The following is a 25,990-nucleotide window of genomic DNA, read 5'->3' as shown; positions in this document are numbered from 1 at the left end:
AAGAGTTTGCAGCAAACCCAGATTTGTCTGCATGAATTTGACAGCTGCTGTTTGCTCATGTGCATGTGCTACAAATGCCTGCACAAGCGGACAACGTGTGGCCAGCAACAGCCGAGGAGGGTCGAGACGCCATCGATTAATGTCACCTTGCGAGCTGCTGAGTGGAGTGGAGACGTGACACAAATCAATGTCGGTGACATCTGGAGTTCCCAGAAAGGGGCTGGTTTCTCAAGGTCAGCTGCGCCAAGGTCAACGGAGATTCCAAATCTGAGTGTTACTAATGAGTGTGCTCAGCAACAGCTGGGATCGGGATCACAGAAAAGAAGCCACAAGTTGCTTCTGCTGCCTCATTTACAGCATGGCAAAATGGTTGGATGCATTCAAATCAAGCGTGTCCGTCTGTTATTTAAGGGGAGCTGCCAGAAACCAGAGGGAAACGACAGCAAAGAACACAAGTGTTAAAACAAGGAAGTGATCCTGTGTGGATTCAGCTCTTTGACGTTTCTGCAGCACATAGCTGTCACCATGGCAACCGCAGTCTTAAAGGTAGCAACTAGAGTATGTGAGAGAGGGATGTGGAGGGGCGGAGAGAGGATGAGAGACCGGGAGAGCGAAAGCAGAGAGGATGCTAGTGAGAAAGTAGGAGATAATGTGCGAGAAATACAATGGGAGGAAGAGTGAGGGAGGCTGAACTGAAAGACAGGTAAGATAAGAGGGCGTGGGGGGACGGAGCAACACCGAGAAAAAAAAGAAACGCAGAGGGAAGCATCTTCCGAGCAGCTGCAGCCTGGCCACTGTATCGCTCTATAAGAGAGATGTCCATGAGTAAGCCTGTGCCAAGCCTGCTGGGAAGCACTGCAGTAGCATCTCAGAGAGGGAGAGATGACAAACATCAGCACTGAGCATGCTCCACTCTCAAGGCCACTGAGAAAATGAGATTTCAGCTCTTTAGCCTCCCAGTTTGTTCAGTTCTCCCGCTCTGTACCAGTCTCCATCCTTCACTAGCTCGCTCTGACAGACACGTGACATCACCAACACCTCTCACAGCTTTAGCTGTGGCTCCACAGTGGACAAAATGTGACTGGTGTGTCTGATAACTGATTGATTTAATGGCAAGAGGCATCTTCCCCACTTACGGCCACGCTGACTCACACTGTGACAGGTTTGATTGCGGCTGAGAGGAACAAGAGACGAGCACAGCAACTCATCAGCCGGTGGGGCATGATACTGCAATAACAGTCCAACCCTGCCACCAGATTTGATCTCTGTGCCTCCCAACTCTAACCGACTGTCTTCCTAATCTGGACGGCTGCCAGAACGGAAGAGGAGAGAGAATGGCAGCCATACATTAGCGTCAGACCTACCATTAAGCAGATTTTGATTTATGTTACGTTTTGCTCTTAATGCCTGTACTGCAGGCAGACAAACACCTACTCACACAGATGTACTGTTGTGTGTGCTTTTCCTTTGTTTCACAACTGAAAGCTGATTCCTTTTTTTTTTTGGCCTTGCTCATGGTAATGTGATGAAGTGTGGGGTTATGTGTGCTTGAGAGCAAGAGAGAGACAAAAATTGTGCGTGCATTGAATGTGTTGCGTGTGTGTGCAGGAAACTGTACAGAAAGCTCTACAGGATGTCAATTGCCTCTCGACTTCCAGTGGGGCTAAACTGACAAACTCTGTAAAACAATTTTCTGCTCCCTGATGATGAAAATAAATATTAAAGTCATTGAATTTCACGTTCGCTAGCCATATCCTTTCAGCTGGATAAGAATAGCTCATTGCTGAGATTAAAATAGAACAAACATTTTAAATGACAGATGCTGTCTGAGTAGCTGAGTATGACTTTGATCCTCTTAAACAAAAAAATCCGCTCTATCTTCTTAAGGTTGCCTGATTGAATCTCTCTCCTTCTCTCCTCCTCTTGTATTCATCCACCATTTAAACATATTTATTTTCTGAGTCTCTTTGTCTGTCTCGCGCTCTCTTTCTCTCTGCCCGTCTCCCTCCCTTCTGCCAAAGGAGACATAAAGAGGTTTGTGTGACGGAGCAGATTGACTTGAAGATAGAGGCTGGAAGCAGATCTGCTCTTCCACCTCCTCATTCTGCTCTATCTCTCCTGCTCTCACCCAGATGAATAGACAAACAGTCTCCCACATGCTCTCACAGTTTATCAAACACACACCCACATAGAACGAGGTCTTCACGCAAACACATATGTGCACTCTCGCCAGAGAGAACAACACACACTCAATCTAAGTGTCCTCAGGCTGACAAAGTATACACTGTCACACTCAAATACAAACAGACCCCCTCAAACACGCTCGTACGCATACGCATGCAAACACACAGGTGCATCCGCATGTAAATAAAAGATGCACGTGGGCCACTGATGCATTTCAAATTGACCTTTTTCCACTCGTAGTGTAGTAAATACAAACCACTTGCATGTAGTTTACTAAAACGGACCTTTAATTTGCCACATCTGAATCACAAGATAGTGGGGTTTTTCCATTGCGTACATTTTAGCTCTTAAACTGACAACAACAACAAAAATTCCCCATCTTACATAGAATTATGAAATACATATAGAGCTATTAATAGTACACCTGTTATATCTGTTTCTATAACCACACAATAATAACACCAATACCCCCAAATTTCCATGACTGACAAACATTTACATTGCGGATTTAAATAAATCATGTGTAAACATATCTGAACTTTTTTTTAAGTGAATCCACCAATGACGTTTTCATACATGGTTTAAAACCGAAACATAAATGTACACATGGGAAAACACGGGAAGGTTGTTTTCTTATCAGCACCCCCCCTTGAAAAACATACGCTCATCCGTTCTCTGCTTTGCATTCTTCACATCAAATCAAATTCCTTTTGTGCTCTGCACTTTTCTTTATCTCCAGAATGTGCTTTTAGAGAAGCACAAACATGTCACAATGAGGACACTGTGAAGTGTTTCACACACACTGAATGCAGCTCCTTGGTCAAGTCATTTGCGATTCTGTTTTTTGCCTCGTGGCTGAGCTTGGGCTTATCGAGACTCTGTCTTATCTCTTTGTTTGTTTTTCACCAATCTAGGCTTTTCCTGGAAAACAGGCCACTACGCATGTGTAAGCTTAGATCATGCTTTGGCGGCATGAGCCCAAACCAAGGTGGTCTCAAATTGAGTGAATTTGATAAGTGGGCAAGAGAGCTGGCCCAGCTGATGGTGCCTCACACTGAGCTCTGGCAAGCCAGATGTAGCTGACAGGAAGCCAAGGCTGTGGTTGGGTCATCTCGAAGCGACAAGATGACTGCAAAGGCACACACACAAACACACACACAGGAAAAAAAACCCTCTCTCTAACTCTCTACAAGCAGTTAAATCCAATGCCGAGCACAGCAGCGACTGACAACCCCGGCACTAAGAAGGAGGTCAAAGCTAGCTAAAGCTCAAGCTCAAGGCGAGCCACCACCAGCTTAGTGATGGAGGTGCGGTACCAAAGCTTTAGCTTAAATTCTAATAGTTGAATTTCAGCCAAGAGTATTTACTATTGCTCAAAAAGCCAAGTAATAATAATAATATCATGCTATACCAGGTTTAGATGGATAAAAATGAAATGCTAAGACACTGGAGACAGGGTCAGAGTTTCACTGACTGCAGTGCAAAACTAAGGTCAAATAATTACCCAGTATTTTAACCAGAATGACCTTTCACAGTTTTAACAGGGCAAACAGAGAAGTCATCTACTGGGATATTTTTCAAGGTACGTTTTATGTTGTTTTGTATTGCTGGCTTGCCTACAGTGGTTTCCTGGCCCATGGCCATTTGCAGTATGATAACTCCTCGCTTCTAAGCCTAATGTCATGAAGACAACAAGGGAAGGAAAAGAAACATGCCTAGACAATGTGTAGTAAAAGTACACATCCCAACAGATGTGATGGGGAAAAAACGGAAACGAGGCTACGGGGCTCACACTGCAGGGACTTTCTGTAACACTGATCTTACTGGCTTTTACAAGTACAACAGACCACTGTGAGGAATGCTGCGTTCTCATTTAGGGTAAAACACCCCCAGAGTTAAGGGGTATCAGTATCACAAGGGAGATATTTCCTCTTTTGTCTACATTTGCTGCAGCGAGGTGATGGTAGTGTGCTGGTCTGTGGGCCAGCTGGGACACATCTCAGTTTCCTTCTGCACACACACACACACACTGAAGCTTGCTCTACGCTGCTCGCTATCTTTCAACAACAAGCTGAGCAACGACCAGACGGAAAGAGGTCCTATTTGTGCAGGAAGATAAATACACTTCTGCACCCAGTCCTGTCCCCTCCAGATTAGAGCAACACAATAATGAGCAGGAGCACTGGTGGAAGGTCAGAAGAAAGCAAGGCTAAAGGACAGAGGAACAGCCAACGACAAAAACACACGCCCTGGCATGCATCACACACGCAGGAGTAATCACAAACAGACATGCTTGCTTTTTACCTTTTTAGAATTTCAGAAATTTTTAATGATTGCCTAAATTTTCTGAAAAACCTTGGGGGTTGGGGCGGGGGGTGGGGTTACTATCCTACGTCATACTTCCCAAATCATTCCACTGGAAAATGTCCACAGTTTACAACTTGATGGCGTCACAGTTTGTAGACCAGTTCTCGGACGGCACACAAGGACTGCTTTGTGCATGGGCGTCAAGTATCTAGTCATCTTATGGTGTGATGAATGAAATATCCGTGTATATATATATTGTAAATACTGAGGAATACAATGGTTGAGTCGTCGACATGTTATTGCTGGTCGAGTCAGCAGCGTCATAATCTTCTATCAGCTCCTCCTCGGTATTACGTTCAGTCACAGAACACAGAATTAGGCAATTTATCTCCAATCTGCAAATGATGCATATTTTCGTTAGTTTTGTTGTAAAGTAAACATCTGTCCCAAGGTCGGAGACCCCTGTTGAGGGAGACAGGATTTTATCTTGGTCCACTTCCAAACACCGCTAACAAGCCATTCCATTCTGTGTAAAGTTATTTCATGTTAAGACACACATCAATCCACACCTACAACATACCTGAGGAAACAAACCTTCTCTCAGGATATGTACTGTGTGTGGGGGGTGAACATGGCCGGACACGTCCCTTAAACACACCGGGAGGCGCCCAGCAGGAGTGCCAGCAGCCCCTCTTTTCAACACTTCGGCACGCTGCACACAAACACCGTTGCCCTTCCCATGGTCCTTTTGTTCCCTATCATTTTGTTTGTTTATTTTTGGTTGAAGTTCCTGTCATGGACACCATCAGCTTTCTTTGCTAAAATGCATAATTGGCTGTCATATTACACAGTTTTCGGACAAATGTTTATTTCAGTCTATTAAATCTTACAGAGGCTGCATGTCAGTGTTCACGCTTGAATCACGGCGCAAATGCAGGCAAGGTTTGAAGCTAGCCATTCTACAACCAGCTGACGTAGGAAAGCGTGCATATGCTTGCAGACTCAGAATTATAGCAAATGTATTTAGAGAAATTCAGCCAATTATCCAAAAGGATAACACGCACAAGCACCGGCAAGCAACAACATCGAGCTGGGAATTTCTTTTTTCCTCGATCTGCATGCATTCCCCATAAAAACAAAACAAAAAAGTGTTCAGATTCAGATGAGGAAAGGATGAACTATTTCTGTATGTACCTTTTAAGAAGGTGGACTGAAATGTGAGATATCCAAATTAACAAAACAACTAAACTACTCTGAGAGTTATGTGCTCCACGTTCTAAGCAACACTCTGTTCCCAGTGACTGAACAAATTTTACTACCGTGACATGACCTAAATAGAAGTACAAAATGCTGGTACGTCTGTCATCAAGTAGTGACTAAATAAAACCTGCCCGAATCTACTGATAAAACCAGCAGACTACAAGAAACTGATGCTTGATGAGAGTGAAGCAGTAGCCCGGGGCCTATAGTAATTGAAGGCCAAAGAGAGAGAGAGAGCCTCAGTGAAAGGTTATCATCCGTACTGTTCTTTATTGCCACGTTGTTTCCTGTGAAGCTACCGGACAATTTGTTGAGGTGATAGTGTAATGAAGAATCGCCCAGAGCTACAAATGGTTAACTGATGAGTAGGTTAAAAAAATGCTGCTGCAATAAGTCAAATTAAGGCTGTGAATACTAAATTACACAAATCACAAATGAAGTCATGTTTGCCACTCGTTAATGCAACCTGCTTCTTACTGTTGCCCAATAATAAGAAGCAATAATAAGCTGTACTATAATTCTTCCAAAGACTTGGCACTTTCTTGACATTTTACACTGTCAGTTGATACTGTTCCTCTCCTTTTCCAGCCAAAACAAGCTACACGGCTTTGGCTACATCGAGTCATAATTTCCAATGAAAGAGCGAGAGTTGCATTTGTGTTTTGATTATAGTGTTTGTGTTTTATTTTAGGGATTAAGTAAGACTGTGTTAACTCCCGTTCTCCACCACAGTGTCACTGACATTACAAACACAGTGCGCACGTATGTATACTTAAAAACTTGTGTGGTGCTCTACAGTAACCGAAGCTAGAGCCAAAGCTAAAGATGCCGCCGAAGACGTTAAGCTGTTTACACAAACCTTTTATACCTTGTGATTGAGGAGCTCTATTCTCACCTATAAACCAGTTTATGGAATGTTTATGGAATGTGTTTTCTTCCATGATACGCCTGCAGCTACGAAGATCGACAAGCGAAATGTGTGCCTGCCAGCTATGCCCTCCCTCTGTGGACTGAGCAATAGTAGACTACTTCTGCAACATGCCAAAACAGTGTTGATCTCAAGAGTAATTTGTGTGAGCACAATCATGACCACAGGCCTCCAGCTTTAAGCAATTATTCTGTTCATAAGAATTATCAACCAAAAGTGAATCTAGTGCTCTGTCGGGCTGCAGAAACAACAAGTATCAGACGCAGGGAAAAGAGTAACCAGTTTAGTATTGGGGCAAACCAAGAAGCTTCACGAGGCTTCCGATCAAAAAAAAAAAAAAGGAGGTTACCTGAGTAGTTTGTGAGTTATGCCGTTCACATGTATTAATCCAAAGTGATATTAATTAATATGTGATGTGATTAACCTGTTGATCGATGTAAAGAATGCAAAATCTGTATATAACAAAGTTAATAGCCCAGAATTATTTCCCCCAATTTAGTTGGAATGATGGATAAACTGTATGCAGTGCAGATTTCCAACATTGATCTACACTCTATGCCATTAATACAGATGGGCCACATTGTTTTTTTTTAGTGTCAATGAATAATTAACTTCTAATGTTCTGTTGTTCTTTGCTCCAAACAAAAAGACTAGTCTGCAGTCTAATCTTTTTCATACTGAAATACAGCGTAAGTTAAAAAAAAAATCATGTTTGTTTTACATTTATGCATGTGCAAAAGTCTTTGCTCATTTGTCATTTCTCTATATTTAACTTCCAAGGAGCCAGACTTTCTTATTTGTCTTTAAAAGTGGTCTTGAGCAATAATTCTGAAGGTCTTTCAAAGTTTTTCTTTGTACATTGGCTGCTTTTTCACTCATTTTCAGTCCAGTCCTTGTACCTGACCATTTTCAGAGGAATGTTTATTGTTTGTTAAGCCACTTAACACGGACCTGTGACTCATTCAAGCATGCAAAAGGCACATAACTCAAGGGATGAACCAGTGTTGTGTTGACACGTAAGAGACAAGTTAGGCACTTTGTTACTAACAGCCTGTTTCAAAAACACATAATTTGTTCTCATTTCTTTACTTTAATCTATGAAACAATCCAAAAATAACGCAGTTTTAACAGGCATAAAACTGGATTTTTGCACTAACAAAGTGATTCCCAAAGAGCTATTAGCTGAAAACGTGCGTGTCCTTACAAGATTTGAGCAAAGTAGAGAACAAAAGAAGAAGTGGGAGGCCTAAAAAATGATACACAACAGATGACGAGTGTCTGAATGTAACGTGCTTAGGAAAGAAGGACACAGGACCTGAGAGACGCATCGGTCCCTTCAGCTGATCCATCTACTGTTCAATGATGTCTCATTAGAAATGGTCTCAGTGGAAGGGTAGCTGTCGAAGAAACAGTCTCAAGGAGAAATGGCTGATGTATGCCAAATTACACAACTGGACCAAAAATCTGGCAAGAGGTGTTAATCCATATTTGAAATTTGTGTTTCAAATCATCAATATGTACTGAGGAGGTCAGGAGGGAGCTAAAACAGTGAGTATCTACAGCCATCTATAAAACATGGTAGAGGCTCCATCATGGTTTGGAGCCAAAACACAGTGCCAGTTCAGTAAAAACTCATATCAGTCATGGATTGGCCCCCCAGATCCAGGATTTCAGCATTTTTGAAGCAGTGCAGGATCATCTTGACAGTGAACAGAAGAAAACTCCAAACCAGATAACATCCAATGAAGAGCTTTGCATGTCCTTCAAGAAGCCTGGAGAACTAGTCCTGAAGACTACATAAAGGAACTACAAGGAAACTTCCCTAAGGGGTGCAGGCTGTGTTGAAGAATAAATGTGGTCATATCAAATACTCACATTCAGGCTTGTTAGAAATTCTGTTTTGCCTTATATGCTGCATTTCTGTGTGCGTTTGCATATGTTTCAATAAATTCTGCAACTATTTCACATTTTCTGAGAGAAACAAGGGGTGGTAACCCACAGAACTGTATATGTCTCATATTTAGACTTCACGTTTAAAAATAGGATCGTGTCTCTTTTTATTTACTGATTTCTTATTTAATGATAATACCAAAGGAGTTTAAGAGGTTATTTTTGGTGACAGCCTTTCATGGCGTGCACAATATAAAGAAAAAAAAAACAAGTTTTAAATATTTAAATACGTGCACTAGCTGCAGCCTGTGAAGGAAGCGTATTGCAGCCCAAGATAGCTGCAAATTACTGAATAATTCAAAAGGCTGAGTAAACTTGAACTGCCTTCACAAAGCAGGAGGATACAAGTCATAATGATCAGGCCAACGTAAACACACTAAATAGGGGTCTATGGTGTGGAAACATGCGCTGCAAACCAGGTATATGTGTGTTTTTCCATTTCATTGGCAATTTTGTGTTTTTTTCTTAGTCATTCATCTATAGTATTTTTCTTTTTCTTTTTAAATTTCAGTACATGCCTTATGTTATTCAGTGCTAGCTCTGAAGTATACCTGTAGTAATACTGTAGTATTTGAAAGAGTCGATTCTTTGTATTTTAGGAATGTCCACCCCAGGGCATTCAGGGGTGGACAGGAAAAACAGATTGCCTTTGTCATCAAAGTAAAATCCAAATGGCTGTGAGTTTCACAGTTGTTGTGCTGTTGATATCTTGCGGACTGTGCGGCGATTGTGGCCATTTGAGCGCTGCTGACACTGCTCCAGCTGTAGAGGCAAGGAGCCTAACAACTGCTGGGACATTCCCAACGGACTCATCCCTTTCAACTTTTTGGTGTTTCTCCCACTTCCTCGTCCTGATCCTGATCATATACTGCCTCATTGTGGTGAAGTCAACATTCTTCAGTGGGTTGAAAAACTCTAACTGCTAAAAAGTCCACTTGCAGGGTGTAAACTGTAGTTACAGAGGCCAAAGTCTAAGAACTACAATATTTCCAACATTTGGGTTAGACTAATGTTCTCTTTAGTGCCAGATGTTCTTTGATTTCTTCTTTTATTTATCTAAAATGTCCCTAGCAAGTGTTATATACACATTTTGTTACCAAACTTCTGGCCAGCAATTTTAGGTATTCAGCAAAAATAACTGAATTTATAAAACTGGTAAAATATGATAACACCTAAAGCCATTTACAGTTTCCCTATGCTTATAAAAGTTCCCCTCTTATACCATCTCTCAAGGTAGTCCAAAGAATAAGCCACTGGCCGTTTTATAAATATTGACCTACTTAATTTTTTCTAATGCATAGTCTTAATTTACACAAATCACAAACAAATACCAACCTACAAATTTTTAACTTGTCAGGTTTATTACTGACGATGTAGTCAGTAGATATATATATTTTTAAATGCAGATCCTTTTATGTGGCTCTAAGAGCTTGAGGACATCTGTTTATGAATGAACTGACACATCCCAACAATATAAAAAAAAAAGGTTTCGAGCAGATTTTCATCGTGTTGTCGTCGTTTAAAGAAACTAAGCACATCTTCCCAGTTCCAAAACACACACACAGAGAAAAGACACATACAGTGAAACAGGACACATGAGGAGAAACTGTAAATGAAAGTAAGGACTGAAAGTCACCGTCACACAAATATACAATAGAAATAACATATCAGTCCTGTGATAGACTGTCCCGAAATGACCCTGAAAAGAATAAACAGTTAAGAGAATGGCTGGCTGTCTGGATGCTCAAGGAATGCTGTTCAAATCGTGCTATGTGCATTATTAGCAAAATTATTTTACAAGGTTGGATGATTAGTCTACACTGCATTATTTTCAGCTAAGAAACTGCTCAGCATCTGGTACTGAAGAGATCCATGGCTTTTATTCCATTTGTTTCTCTGGTGGGGTGGGATACGCATTCTCAATAAATGCCAAAGACAGTAATAATTAATCTGTTTATGACGCCATCACTTAAGGTGATTAAACAGAAATGGGAAGCTTTAACAAAAGATTTAGTGAGAGAACAGTGAGGTTGAGATACACTGCTTAACCTTTGCTAAAACTTTTAGCTGTAGGCCCAGCTTTTAGTCTAATAAATAGTGCACTGAACACTGTGACTATTTAGTGGACATAGTCAAACATTGTGCTCTCCACTACCACTGCAGTACTACAGTACTTGTACAATAGGAAACAAGAAAGTAGTGACTGAAAATCACAGAAAAACACAGTAAAGACTACCATACAAAAATATAATAGGAATCATATATTAGCCCTGCGTTAGGGTGCCTTGAACTGACCCTGAATCGGATAAGCGGTTGTAAAGATGGATGGAGTGAGGATTGTTTGATTCCCTGTTTGGGTTGAAGGAGTCTCCAATAATGCCACAGACAATAATATTTAATCTGTTAATGACGCCATTGCTTAAGGTGATTAAATGGAAATGGGAAGCTTGAAGGAAAGATTTACAATAGTGTGGTCAAGATGACGTGCTTACTTTTTGAACCTGAATGAACAAAAAAAAAAAAAAAGGGGGGGGGGGGCGCTTGGTGACTCACATTCTTCATTTAAAGGTGACCTTGGCCCTTTGCAAAAACAAAAACAAAACAAAACAAAACTGGAGGTGATCTTTGATGGCAGCGTCATTTAATAAAGAAATAAATTCTGTTGTTAAAACCAATTTCTTCCAGATGAGAGCCCTCGCGAAGATTAAGAACGTTCTCCCATCTGCTGACTTTGACAAAGTAATTCATGCCTTCATTTCATCCGGGCTTGATTATTGCAATAGCCTTTATTTCGTAATCAGCCAGGCTCTGCTTTGTTGTCTACAACGAATGCAGCAGCTCGACTGCTGTCAGGCACACGTAAATGAGACCATATTTCCCCTGTTTTTGGCTTCTTTACACTGATGCCCGGTTACAGAATTGATTTTAAGATTTTATTGATTGTTTTTTTTAAATAAATGGTTTTAAACAGATTAGAATCCTTTTACATTTTTGAACTTTTAACTATGGATATTCCTGATATGTCTTTAAAGTCAGCTAATCAGATGCTTCTGGTAGAAGCAGATTAAAACACCTAAATGTGACTGAGTTATTGTTTGTCTTCCCAGCTCGGTTATACTGCTTTTAGTTGTACAGCACTTCGGTTATCCCTTGTCGTTTTTAAATGTGTTAAAGAATAAATAGGTTTGACTTCTATAAATGTTGGCAGTGGTTGGGGGGCTGTAAGCTAATCTAAAAGCCCAGCTCGGTCCACTACATAGTCACAGTCCAGCACTACACTGTAGTGTCTGAGACGTCAAGGCCCATGAGATTCTGCTGTACCGTAAAACAGGTAAAGAGAAGGAAATGGGGCATATTAGTGGAAGGTTCTTCGTATCAAAAAGCAATGCATCAGGTGCAGGAGGCTTCCATGCCATGTTACAATGCCTCACTGATACAGTGGGGCAAAAAAGTATTTAGTCAGCCACCGATTGTGCAAGTTCCCCCACTTAAAATGATGACAGAGGTCAGTAATTTGCACCAGAGGTACACTTCAACTGTGAGAGACAGAATGTGAAAAAAAAAATCCATGAATTCACATGGTAGGATTTGTAAAGAATTTATTCGTAAATCAGGGTGGAAAATAAGTATTTGGTCACCTCAAACAAGGAAAATCTCTGGCTCTCACAGACCTGTAACGTCTTCTGTAAGAAGCTTTTCTGTCCCCCACTCGTTACCTGTATGAATGGCACCTGTTTGAACTCATCATCTGTATAAAAGACACCTGTCCACAGCCTCAAACAGTCAGACTCCAAACTCCGCCATGGCCAAGACCAAAGAGCTTTCGAAGGACACCAGGAAAAGTATTGTAGACCTGCACCAGACTGGGAAGAGTGAATCTACAATAGGCAAGCAGCTTGGTGTGAAAAAATCAACTGTGGGAGCAATCATCAGAAAATGGAAGACATACAAGACCACTGATAATCTCCCTCGATCTGGGGCTCCACGCAAGATCTCATCCCGTGAGGTCAAAATGATCATGAGAACGGTGAGCAAAGATCCCAGAACCACACGGGGGGACCTGGTGAATGACCTGCAGAGAGCTGGGACCAAAGTAACAAAGGTCACCATCAGTAACACACTACAACGGCAGGGAATCAAATCCCGCAGTGCCAGACGTGTTCCGCTGCTGAAGCCAGTGCATGTCCAGGCCCGTCTGAAGTTTGCCAGAGAGCACATGGATGATACAGCAGAGGATTGGGAGAATGTCATGTGGTCAGATGAAACCAAAGTAGAACTTTTTGGTATAAACTCAACTCGTCGTGTTTGGAGGACGAAGAATACTGAGTTGCATCCCAAGAACACCATACCTACTGTGAAGCATGGGGGTGGAAACATCATGCTATGGGGCTGTTTTTCTGCCAAGGGGACAGGACGACTGATCCGTGTTAAGGACAGAATGAATGGGGCCATGTATCGTGAGATTTTGAGCCAAAACCTCCTTCCATCAGTGAGAACTTTGAAGATGAAACGAGGCTGGGTCTTCCAACATGACAATGATCCAAAACACACCGCCCGGGCAACAAAGGAGTGGCTCCGTAAGAAGCATTTGAAAGTCCTGGAGTGGCCTAGCCAGTCTCCAGACCTCAACCCCATAGAAAATCTGTGGCGGGAGTTGAAAGTCCGTGTTGCTCGGCGACAGCCCCAAAACATCACTGCTCTCGAGAAGATCTGCATGGAGGAATGGGCCAAAATACCAGCTACTGTGTGTGCAAACCTGGTAAAGACCTATAGTAAACGTTTGACCTCTGTTATTGCCAACAAAGGTTATGTTACAAAGTATTGAGTTGTATTTTTGTTATTGACCAAATACTTATTTTCCACCCTGATTTACGAATAAATTCTTTACAAATCCTACCATGTGGATTCATGGATTTTTTTTTTCACATTCTGTCTCTCACAGTTGAAGTGTACCTCTGGTGCAAATTACTGACCTCTGTCATCATTTTAGGTGGGGGAACTTGCACAATCGGTGGCTGACTAAATACTTTTTTGCCCCACTGTAAAGTATAATTAAAGGTTCAACCATCCTTTAAAATGTCCTTTGGTGCTGACACTGTACATTAAATCCAGTGCTAGTGTTTTACAGGGAGGTTTATAAAAAATAATGGTGTCTTCCAGGGTGAACGAGCTGTTTAACTGAATAGCTGATAACATGGACGTGGATGTTTTCCTCTGAGGTATGCCATGAGATCTAATAAAGTTGAAGAATAAATTAAGTATTTAGACTGAACCTGGATCATTTTATCAGAACACACAAATCTGGGTTATGTGGAGGCAAGGTTGCCCTTTTTATTCTCCTTTTGATATTCTGATAGCGTTTTTATTATTATTTGTTTTTTAAATATTATTTTTATCTTTTTGTCTTCCTTCGGATCTTCCTGGCAGCAGCCAGCAGGCAAAATTGGGGCGATAGGGTTTGGGGTTATGCAAGATCCTTGTGTGATAGAGATGGGTTGAGTGAGAGCTGATTTAATGTGCTGGTCCACATTTTCCTGCAACTTCTAACCATATCCTCTTTTTTGTCCCTGTTGCTTTAGAAGGACCAGTAAACTTTTTTGTACCAATTCATTAGCACAGTTTTAAAATATAATAAAACTGTGACAGAACTGACACTGAATATTTCTGACTGTTAAGTATAAAAAACACAGGTGGAAACCCTTTCTGTGACAGGGTTTCCACCTGTCGCAGAAAGTATCAGACAGACTATCCTCGTGTTCTGCTCTAAATAGTTTTGCCATTTCAAACGCAGCCTTCATCCCAGTTTGTGAATTCAAGCAGGCTGGAGATTAATGGAGATTATTGTTTGCGAGATTAGGTTCCAACTGTAAGACTAATCTGCATTCACACCACTAACCAATCCAAATCTGCTTCTCTGTCTGATGGTAGATTTCAGCCAGCTGTTTGCAAGCTGCAGTGTTGCAGTATAACAGCCATGACACAAAGATCTGTGGCTTTACAGTTAAGGTAAATGCTCTGGATAAAACATGACTGTTTATCTAATTATACACAGAAAATATTGACCTGTTTGTCAGAGACTTGCGATGCAATGTTTGATAAAAGCTGGTGAAAAGGTGCAGTTCACCTGCAGCAGAAGGTGCATGCAGTATTGATCTATTAACAAAAAACCTTTTCCATAAAATTACAAATACATGAATACAAATAAAAGCAGACACAGCTATTAAATTACTGCAATTTTTTTTAAATCCACATTTTTGCCAATGATATCACATGCATATTTTGCTTAATCATGTTTAAGCGAGAAACTGAACAAGCAGGCAGTCTATCATGTTTGTCTACTATCATATCTACCAATATGGCATCGTGCAGGCTGTTATTTCCCCAGTCTCGTGATCTTACGAAATACTTTTAAACTCTCACTTAAGCAGTTTGCACTTATGGAAGCAAATAATAAACCAGATATAAAATTGAAAGTTTTAAACTGCATGGCATTGCAGACTTGTTTTCATAGTTCTTATCCAGCTGAACTTAGAGTAAGCCCTCCATGAGCCCAGACATAATTCTGTATTACATGGAAATTTATAATCGTCCAAAGCATTGCTTTAGTGTGTGTGTGAAATCTAAAGCTTATGTTAACAGACATTTAAACTATAGCAAGTATCTCTGATGCTGGATATGTTAAACTGCACATAAGTAAACTGTCAGCATTTTGTGGATCGGGAAGAATTAGGAAGTGATAACTCCATTTTGTGCTTTGTCCAGAGCTTTCCTTGCATCACAAATGGTGCTTAACCTTAATAACCGTAATACTGTATGAAATCCGTTAGGTACATGACATTCTCTAACATTTGTTGTCTAACCAGCAAGAACCATTAAGCAAGCTGAAAACCTGAATCTTATTTCTCAAATACCTGCTACCAATCGGTGCCCATTTTAAATTACTGATATGAATATAATTTGGAAATCAAATATTGTGTTTGCAGCTGATAGATAATTTTGGCCCGTTTTGTATCTTTCATATACCAAAATTGTCATATATTTATGTTTACTGTAGTCATATATATATATATATAGGCTGCTTTTTCACTCATTTTCAGTCCAGTCCTTGTACCTGACCATTTTCAGTGGAATGTTTATTGTTTGTTAAGCCACTTAACACTGACCTGTAGACCTGCACATAACAGACGGCTTAGCAAAGAACCAACTTTAAATTGCACCTTTGCATTGCACTTTGTTACTACCATCCTGCTGCAAAAACACATTTTCATTTCTTTACGTAAATATGTGAAAAATGCTCCAGTTGGTATACTTATACAAACGCAAGCTAGTATTTTTCCACTAACAAGGTAATTTTCAAAGATCTATTAGTTGAAAACTTGGTATGGTATGCAGTGTGTCCTTAAACAAATTTGAGGAACCTGGACAAGTAGAGGACAATAAAAAGTGGCAGGTCTACAAACTAACCTTTCAGCATATTTCAATACTCTTTACTGGAGCCTCATCATTGGTCTCAGCGGAGGGGCGTTGTCAAGAAGCTATTCTTAAGGATGGGAAAACAAGGAGAAAAGACTAAGGTATGCCAAATTACACAAGAACTTGACCAAAAATCCATCAACGTGTACAGAGGAAGACTGGAGAGAGGTACAACAGTGAGTGTCTACAGCTGTAAAACACTGTGGTGGAGGCCCTGTTTGGTTTGGGACTGCGCTTCAGCCTGTGGTGTTGGAGAGCTTGCCAAAAAACAGAAAAGTATCATCAGATCCACCACGCAATATGGAAATATGCAATACGGAAAGCATCTAATTGGCAATAGCTTCAATTTTAGCATGTCAAACACCCCAAACACACTGTCAGTGCATTAAAAGCATACCTGCATAGAAAACCACACAGAAGAACACTATCAGTCATTGATTGGCCTCCTTCGAACCAGAAGCTCAACATTATTGAATAAGTGTGGGATCATCTTGAGAGAGCAGAACAAGAAGCAAACAGCATCCAAAGAAAAACTCTGAATATCCTTAAAGAAGCCTGGAGAACTAATCCTGAATAATCCTTAAAGAGAGTACAAGAAAGTTTGCCTAAGAGAGCTCATGCTGTGTTGAAGAATAAAGGTGGCCATACCAAATATTGACTTTCAAGCACCTTATAAATGTACATACTCTGTTTTTGCTTTATATACTGTATTTCCATGCGTGTTTGCACATATTTCAGAAAATCCCGGCACACATTTCCCATTTTCCCAGCAAAGTATAAAGCAATGATAGGTGGCTCAAGACTTCTGCACAGTATTGTACAGTAACCGTATTAATGTTCTAAATCATGGAAGGCAAGGAGTAACACAGTACATTTACATAATAACAGAAAGTTTTTAGGTGGTAGTAACTAAAGCTAATATGTTCCATCTTCATCCACTGTGATTTTGAGTATTTCAAATGACATTGCATATCTGGTGAATGCCACAACTAGAGCAGAAAGGAAATTGACATTCCTCATTGGTGAGATAATTGTGTAACTTTCACAAACATGCATCAGCGTTAAGAGCTTCACACTGTTTTAAACAATAAATGGATCAACTAACACTGTAGTTAAAGTACTGGCTTACTCAGTAACAGTAATAACCAAATATGTGCCTCACCTCCAAAAAAAGAATGAATTCTGCTCTAAATCATCATCTTTTTCTAACTCTTATTTCTGCTATGACTGTTCTTTCTTTTTTTCATATCATGGCTCTATAGAGCTCATTACGTAACGCAGAAGAGCAACAATTACAACACACGAGCTGGGAAGAATCTGATTTGAAATTTTAGGAGTGTAGAGGAAAGGCTCGAAGCACACCGCTTGCTCACTTGCAATAGCTCTGCTGTACAAACAGGTACAACCATGACCCAAATCAGAAAACCTCAACTGTGCCATGACAGCTGCTCTGTTACTGGGGCAGTGTGACTTATGGAGACGCAAAAGATAGATATCCTAAATGCTTACCCTGTCACAATAATAGCTTTTAAAAATCTGTCTCTAGAAACGTGGAGCACAAGTCTGAGTGATTGTGAGAAAGTACCTAATGGACAAGAAAATGGGCACCCAATTACTGAAAATGGTCATGCCTTTTTCCCCCACAGATCTTGTGACTATACATCAAGCAATCTTGTCACTGTAAAATAGCCAAGATGAGATTGAATGGGGCAGAAATTCTTCATAAATGACCACCATGTGAACATAGAAAACAATCCTCACACAATCGCATAATATAAAGTGTAATCTCAGTCACGTTCAGTTGGAAGGCCACAACACTGACCATCGAAAAACGCTTCAGTCATCACCTAAACAAGCACACATCCTTTGCATGGCAATAATTTTTGCTGGTGAAATACAGTAAATGAGCACCTTTGTCACAACTGTTTGCTAAATGGCCCCTGAGAGTGTCATTGGGGTGTAATGACCAACTTGTAGATGCATGCTGATTAATGCTGCCACAAGACTAAATTGTGGGGTAGAAGCAGAGCCCAGTAGCCATCAGCAGCTGTCATTCTTGTTCTATGTCTGGCTCTTCTAAGGACCTCTTCCAATTCACAGAAAGATATAGCTTGCAGGCAAAATTCTGCCTGTCTACCACCTCAATGCAGCAGCTGTGACCTGCATACAGTTGGACTTTGCAGTGACAGATTAGTAACAGGGTGTGCATTCACTGCAACAGGTTTACATTGATCAAGCTCAAAAAAACTAAATGGCCAGAATGAGCACTTTAAAAATACACACAAGTGACAGTGATTTGCATGTTTGATGCATTTTGCAGTACAATGTACAGCTTTTAAAATGAGAGCTTTTTGTCATAGACATTGCACTGATTTGTACTTCATTTTACTCATACAGTGCTCCCACCAGCCTGAATACACCCACACACATGCACACGCAAAATACAGCTATGTAGGTCTCCTCAATGAGTCTGTGGATAGACAAAAAGCTGGGGGGGGGGGGCACCTACCACATTTGTTTCAGTCTGCACACTTTTGATTTAGGCTAAAATAAATAAATAAATACATAAAATAATGAAACAATCCTGAGATGTGATCTCTGAAAAAGGTTCTGAATAGACAAATGGATGACAATGTGTGTGTGTGTGTGTGTGTGTGTGTGTGTGTGTGTGTGTGTGTGTGTGTGTGTGTGTGTGTGTGTGTGTGTGTGTGTACAGAGCAGTCTGCCTCCTACTTCAGTACTTGTGCGCCAAGTCAACTGACATATGTTCAACAAGCTTAAAAAGAGATGTAAACACAAATTGTGTACTGAGGAGTAGGTCACTGGGCCTTATGGTGCACTAATACTGACTATGGTCCACTGTGTAGATTTCCTTATTCTGGAATACCAGTATATCTGACATGCTTGTGCCTGCTTTGTATAATAAGCGAACTTCCTTTTTAAAAGTGATAGCATCAACAGTGACCTGTTGCAGAGCAGCACTAAACTCCAAGGAAATACTGGCTGTCATGCAATGATACTGAAATGTATACTTGAGTGAGATGTTTATATGTCTGCTAGCTTACTGTATAACTTTTTTTATACACAGTAATGTCACAGATAATGCTACTGATTCAGCCAGACATGGACAACCAGTGTGAGGGCAGCATTTTCATAGCTAACATGAACCTGTGTTTGTGCATGCTTTCTGTAACCTGTAGCATAAGAAGTGTAATTGTTGCTGATTTCATCTCTGCTCTGACAGAAACCCAGAGCACCCAGCTGACTGAGTCCTGCAGCCAAAGTGCAGGTGTTAACAGGGAGTTACAGTGGGATTTTGCAGGTGAGGAAACGGGTGTAGCAGTGCAATGTGGGCATAAGAACCACTTTGAAATAAGCAATTATATTTTGCATTGTGAGATCCAGTAAAATTTTCCTTTGTGTATAGGCTGTGGTCTGGTGCTGCTGTGAGAGTCCCTGCTCTTTGTGGATTTTTGCCACTTAACTTTCAACAAGATAGACGCAGATGTTGTATGAGCTATCGTCCCTGATCTGAAACCACTAGATGATATAAAGTTCAGATAAAAGGTAAATTCCACTGAGTGAAGCTTATCGGCATCATCAGCTTACTTTTGCATTAAGATCTGCTACCCTTGATGTAAACTTACATTGACCATAAATACCACAATCTGCTCTGCACCTGTCCAACATAGCACATGACTGTACATTCACCACAGTACTGCCAGCTAACCAGCCTGTATGAAACTGTACTGAAGTACCTAGTATTTCATTGCAAACTTTGAATACAGCACCACAAAATTATGATGCTTTGATTTCCTTTGCAAGATGTTTCACAATATGAAAAAACACAACTACAGCATGTCATGCATGTCTGATTAAAATCTCCAAAGTTAAGGCATTACAAGTAAACTTTAAATTTCCAGTTTATCAAATATCTGCTCAGCAAATAACCGATTAACTTTAACTAAAATTATGTTTCATCTTCCTCCTTTGCCTAACACATTTCTCTATTGTAAATAGGCAGCACATGTATATTTAGCCAGCATGACACACTGCAATATAAACTGCATATAACAGCTTGTGTGTGATCATATTTGTTGAATTTATTAAGCTTGTTTCCACTTATTTTTAAGTGGGAAATCATTTCAAAACGTACAGAAGCTTGTTTTGCCACTGAAAAAAAATGACATCCATTAATCCAAAACTTCAAGTTAAATATCTCCGAATTTGGGGTTTCTTGAGATATAATAACTTTAAATTTTAAGATAATAACCTGAAGTTCTGATTTATCGATGGCAAAGAAATTTGCCTTTTTTGGTTTGGTTTTATTTTAGTGTTGTTATTTTTATTTGGTGGTACAGTGGTTAGCGTTGTTACCTCACAGCAAGACTTTCTGCATGGAGTTTCCATGTTCTCCTTATGTTTGCGTGGGTACTCTCCCATTCCTCTGGCTTCCTCCCACAATCCAAAGACATGTTAGTGGGGTTACGTTAATTGGCATTTCTAAATTGGCCTGAATGTGAGTGTGAATGGTTGTCTGTGTCAATGTGTTGGCCCTGTAATAGACTGGTGATCTGTCCAGCATGTACCCTGCCTCTCGCCCTACAACAGCTGTCGCTGGCAACCCTAAAATTGGATAAGCAGAAGAGAATGGATGAATTGAAGGAAGCATTTTTTTCAGTGGCAGAAACAAGATTCTATACATTTAAAATTACTGCCCACCAAAAAATAATGTTTATGAGCAAAAGTATAAACAACATTTATGCTAACTCCTCTTTTGAAGAGGAGTGAGCTAGATGCTAAATTTCCACCACAGCAGCTTCATTTACATCTGCACCATTAACACTCAGTAGGGATGAGACGGACAAGGGGATGTGACACGAAATCCCACAATGAGGTTGTGGGATTTCATGCCATTATTTTCTTATTACTCCATCCTTTTGGCTATAAGCAAGTACAGGTAGAAAAAAAACATACTCAATAGTAATATGTATTATTCTGCCTATCAGATTTACTCTTTTACTAAAGGTGCTCAAGCTCACTTTAACACCTGTGTTAACTGCTGTAGGTAGCCTGAGTTTAAGGCAGCTCATAGGAAGTGGAAGTCACACAACCACATAATTTTGAGAGTTGCACAGTATATATGTTTAACACACTAGACAGCATCTGTACGGTGCCAAAAAGGGATTAAAGGCAAGTTTTGGGGAGGTCCTAAGAAGACCTGGAATCAGTCTCTGGGCCTAAACAAGATTTGTTAAGCCAAAAAAATATGAGCAAACATTAAGAGATAGTTAAATGCCTAAAACAGTCACCATAAAGTTGGTGATCTTTGGTTAGTGCTGAACAAAGAAAGGAACTGAAAGTATCACGAGGATATTGTTACTGTTTGCATGACAAGCCATAAATGGGGAGGAGAGGGGGGTCAGAAAAGAAACTCTGGGGAGATCTTAATATCCATGTATAACCACATACTTTGATGGGTTCTTTGAAGTAAATAAAAGGCCCAGGAACTGGGTGTGGTAACTCAAAGTGACACAATAGGTGGCTGTGCCAGTTTGATCACATCACTGACAAGCTTTGATAAGTGCCAGAAAAACTGACAAGGGCTGTTTGGGCTGTTCAGGGAATCCAAAAGGGAATAGGGTCCATTTTCTGTTACCTCTCTAACAAGATGATGAGTTTAAAAGCCACAGTGAGAGTGGCACAATCAAGAGGAGAGGGGAGAATTTGTGTCTCGTGAGTACAGACTAAGTGGATTTAAGACAGCAGCAGTACAGGACACGCATCACATTTTAGGCCGCAGTGCTTCAATGGAAGTGCAAATGTGTGTCCTAACTAAACATTGTGGAAGAAGTGTGGAAGACAGGCAAGTAAGATTTTACAGCTGAGTAGCAAACACCATAGCCTAGACACAATGAAGGAACTATGTGGCCTTTAAGTTCACGTTACAGACACTTGCACTACTTTCTAATTAAAGTAGTAGGGGCTCATTTTAGCCTAGTAAAGGGCATTGAAAACAACATTGCTTATGCAAATCAAGTGAAAAAGCAAAAATCTGTGTCCATCTACATATGTACAATAATTCAGGATTTGAGTGCAGCCTGTTGCACCACAGTTTCCTTTATTTTTTTGTACTCCGTAATTTCCACATCCTCAAGAAAATAATCTAACAAAAGAAGAAAAGAGCAAAGTTATTTTCCTTTGAAATATCTGCTGTCAATAAACCTGATTCTCTCAATGGCGATTAACAGGGTCATGATGCCTCACTGCAAACATAATGCCCTGGATATTGTTTTCAAGTTACTCTCTAAGAACAACATCTACAGACCAAAGTTATTTCTTAAACTACTAACAAGAAAAGGAAAATGCTTGAGTGTGACGTGGGAAAGTTGTTAATTCGACATTTTCAATCACAGCATCACGTTTCAGGATTCAGCTACAGCACACTGCTAGCCCTTAGCATGTGAGCAGGTCTGTCTGCAAACAGACAGACCTGCTCTGCTGCTGCTACGACAAAGTGTGGCATTAAAGCATTAAAGCAGGGCGGTAGCCTAAATATAGCCTAGGAGCCAATTTGCCTAGGGCAGCGTGATTTTCAACACGTGATACCGGTGATACAGGCCGCTGTCCCTGGTCCTGAAATTGTGCTCGCTCCTTTAAATGTAAGCGTTTGACGTTTCATAAAAGAAGCCACGAGGATATTTGGAAAACTGCAATGATTGTATGACTAACGACAAGTAAAACGTGCACTGCAATGTGTCTGAAATGTCAAAGAATAAAGCAGCTTTCCTGGCTGCAGATAGTAAAGTACACATAAACTGCAATTCCTCACTAGCAACAGTGCGAGGCGCTTGTCTATTGCAGTTCAGGGAGAATGGGAGAGAGAAAGAGAGTTTGATTGATCATGTGGGCTATGGGAGCCTGCGAGAGTTGTCGAAAATTGCTGCATAGACGCCCCTTAGGCACCTATTTGGTACCCAGTGACTCCAAGCCATGCTGTGGCCACAATAACCACAATTCACCAGAGTGCCTGTTACCAAAAGCCCCAAGCCCGGGGCTGTTAACACAACGTTGATTCTTCCGGGTTGGACTTCACCGGTATTCCACATTAGGGCTACATTGACTTACCGCAGTCCTCACACAAGATCCTTCCAACATCCTTTTTTAGGTTCTTTCCACTGGTGTCAAGAGGCGCGAACGATGCCTTAAAAACCAAGGGCTCGTCAGTGGGGTCCATGAAAAAAATGTACTTGTGGTTTTTCTTCACTTTGGTGCACGGAGCCTCAGATCCAAATTCCCCCACGGTGACGAGCTGTTCTCGCTCCAGACCCCCGCTGTTTAGGGGCCAAACATCCAGCACTTTGACATTCACACGGTACGGCTCCGCAGAGACGTTCACAGGCGTAGACTGCACCTTGCCCTCGATCACCACGGCGGATTTGTAAGCCTGGTCCTGCAGGGAATTCAAACTCGGGGAGTAGCAGGCGAATGAGACCCCGATGACCAGCATGGATAAATGTACTGAATCAAGCCTCATGCCGCCTGCTTTGGCTCGGTGGTCGCTGGTCGCGTTGCGGCAGGGCTCTCTCGGCTGCGGGGCGATGGCGATGGAGCTGGGTTGAATGAAGAGACAGCAAGTAGGCTCCAGTAGCACGACAGCGCGGCAGACCTTGCATAAGTGTCCATGCCATCGGGATCCGCTGCTTTTTCGGGTGATTTTCAGTGGGTAAACAGTAGCTCTGGAACCGCGGGGTGACGCTGGGTTTCAAACCCAGTCACTGATTTCTACTAATAATAAGGCATCGTAGACATGCTAAGCAAGGAATCGGCGGTTTCACTCTCTCCAGAAGATGCTTCCTATGCTGCCATAGTAGCCTTAACTGCAAGACGACGCCACTCTTATCTTTGCCCAAAAATTGCAGTGGTGGGGTACCGCTATGATGGTTTTCTGTATCATCTGCAGCGGAGAGAAAAGACGCAAAATGCTGCAGTGAACCACAAGTTTGGTAGTCCGCTCGCAAAACAAAAGCCACGTTTCATTCCCCCCACCCCTTCAAAAAAGAAGAAAGAAAAGAAAAGAAAAAAAATTAAATTAAAATAAAGCAATTATTTCTGCTCGGCAGCTATAGCGCTAATACGCCGCCTTCCACCGCGGCTCTCTCTCCGCCTCCCCTACGAGCCACAGACGGACAGAAAATAATGCCGATTGCCAAGAGGCTCCCTCAACAGAAAAAAAAACGCAGAACTGGAGCTCTGACACGGGCAACCGACGCACCGAAGGGTCGTTCTCCTCACTCCCCAAACCCCGCTACTGTGTGCCGATCACTCCATGGTCTTTTATCGGTGTCGACCTCACGTTATAACGAAACAAACGAAATCCAAAATCCATGACTGTCCCTCCTCAAAATCGCATTTCACTGTAGCCAAGGCATCGCTCCAAAGACCGAAACAGGTTCACACGGAAACCCGCTGAGCCCAGAGAAATCATATGGCTGCGATGACTAAGGCTGCGAAAGCATTTCGGAGTCTTCAAGAGACTGTTTTGAATGAGTTTTGCATCTCATCCCATTAAGTCATGCCCTGCATTCAGGTCACATTCACTGCTCTGCCTCTAAAAAAAAGAAGAAGAAGAAGAAAAAGAAAGAAAAAGAAGAAGAAGAAGAAGAAAAAAACGCTGTTGAAAGAAGACCGCATTAAATCTATAGAGCTGCAACACCGGGGTCCAAACCGCAGATGAACTATTTGTTAAAGTGTTGTTGTTTTTTAAATATATATTTAAACGTGTTCATTCAGGGTAGTTCTGACAGAGCACTTTGACAAACGTCACGTTACATAACTACACAAATTAACATAGGAATACTGATTATCGTCATACCAAATATAACTAAAGTTGAAATTTATAATGGTTTGGTTTTAGCCTGAATGCGGATACATGATGTTCAAGTAACTGCATCACAAAGAGCGACATCTGCTGACCAGAGAGTAGTTGAGAGACAGTAACATACCCTAACTGCTGATGTTCATCAAACAAGCGACACAGCAGGGTGCTAGATTTGAATTTGGCTCAAATGAAAGGTGCACAAGATTAAGTGAAATAACCTTTAAAAGGTAAAAAGGTCAGGGTATAAATTCTATAATAAATCAATCTAAAACCAGGAAGCCAAAGACTCTCAAAACCATACTGTAACTTATAATAACACAATGGAGTTACTTGCGTGCACCACCTGCCAGCTTGAAACAGACCTGGCTGCTCTCCGTGGTGCTGAAATTTGAATTAGACCTATAGAGTGTTAATGTCAAACACGCTCACAATAGACAAGACATTACTGTGTGGACTAAAGTCCTCCTGTCAGCACCTATAATTGAGAATGCGATTTTTAAACAGCACTCTGCAGACCAGTGCGGGATAGATGCGATGATGTAGGAATTGGTGGAACAAGCATTTAAGGAGCAATCACATAATAGGTAATGGATTTCCCCTTTAAGATCAGAGCTACTTTATCAATTCTTGGCTGGGAATTACTATAAATAGTCACTTTAGTTTTTCAGTGGCTGCTCAAAGAGCCAGGACATAGGACTTTGTACAGGGGTCATATGTTTTTGAATATATATTTTGATAGGAAAACCAATAATTAGAGTGATTAAAAGTTTCTCCCACTGAAAACGCTGCGTCCAGATGAACAGAATCAACTTTTGGAGATCATTCATTCATTCATTTTGCCACTGGCAAAGTGGGACACACAAGTTCACAACATTAACGCAAAAATACGCTCGGATTTCACTTCTTTAGACGCTACCCTGCATTACAGTTCCCAGAAATGTTGCCCTATACCTGTTACAGTCAAAAAGACAATACTGTAATTCCCCAGTGTCGCCGAGAAGTGGCGC

At 41.1% G+C, this 25,990-nt stretch overlaps 1 protein-coding gene across 3 annotated transcripts in view; it reads right to left on the bottom strand.

Annotated features, from left to right (window-relative positions):
• Positions 1-24,966, bottom strand: part of nrg2a (neuregulin 2a) — a 79,711-nt gene extending 54,745 nt beyond the window's left edge. For 2 of the 3 annotated variants that reach the window (XM_085288963.1, XM_085288964.1), the window contains exon 1: positions 23,231-24,966. In XM_085288963.1, the coding sequence (XP_085145089.1) occupies positions 23,231-23,639 (409 nt within the window). In that variant the 5' untranslated portion in view covers positions 23,640-24,966. The remainder of the gene's footprint in view (positions 1-23,230) is intronic. The other variant, XM_085288962.1, reaches the window with a different exon arrangement.
• Between the last annotated feature and the right edge of the window lie 1,024 nt (positions 24,967-25,990).

Source organism: Mchenga conophoros, linkage group LG10 (assembly GCF_057382185.1).
Source record: "Mchenga conophoros isolate Kocher_MC1m ecotype Shallow Benthic linkage group LG10, M_conophoros_male_GT1.1, whole genome shotgun sequence".
Classification (NCBI taxonomy): domain Eukaryota; kingdom Metazoa; phylum Chordata; class Actinopteri; order Cichliformes; family Cichlidae; genus Mchenga; species Mchenga conophoros.
Note: the sequence above shows the minus strand (reverse complement) of the source record. Positions and strands in the feature narration are given on the sequence as shown.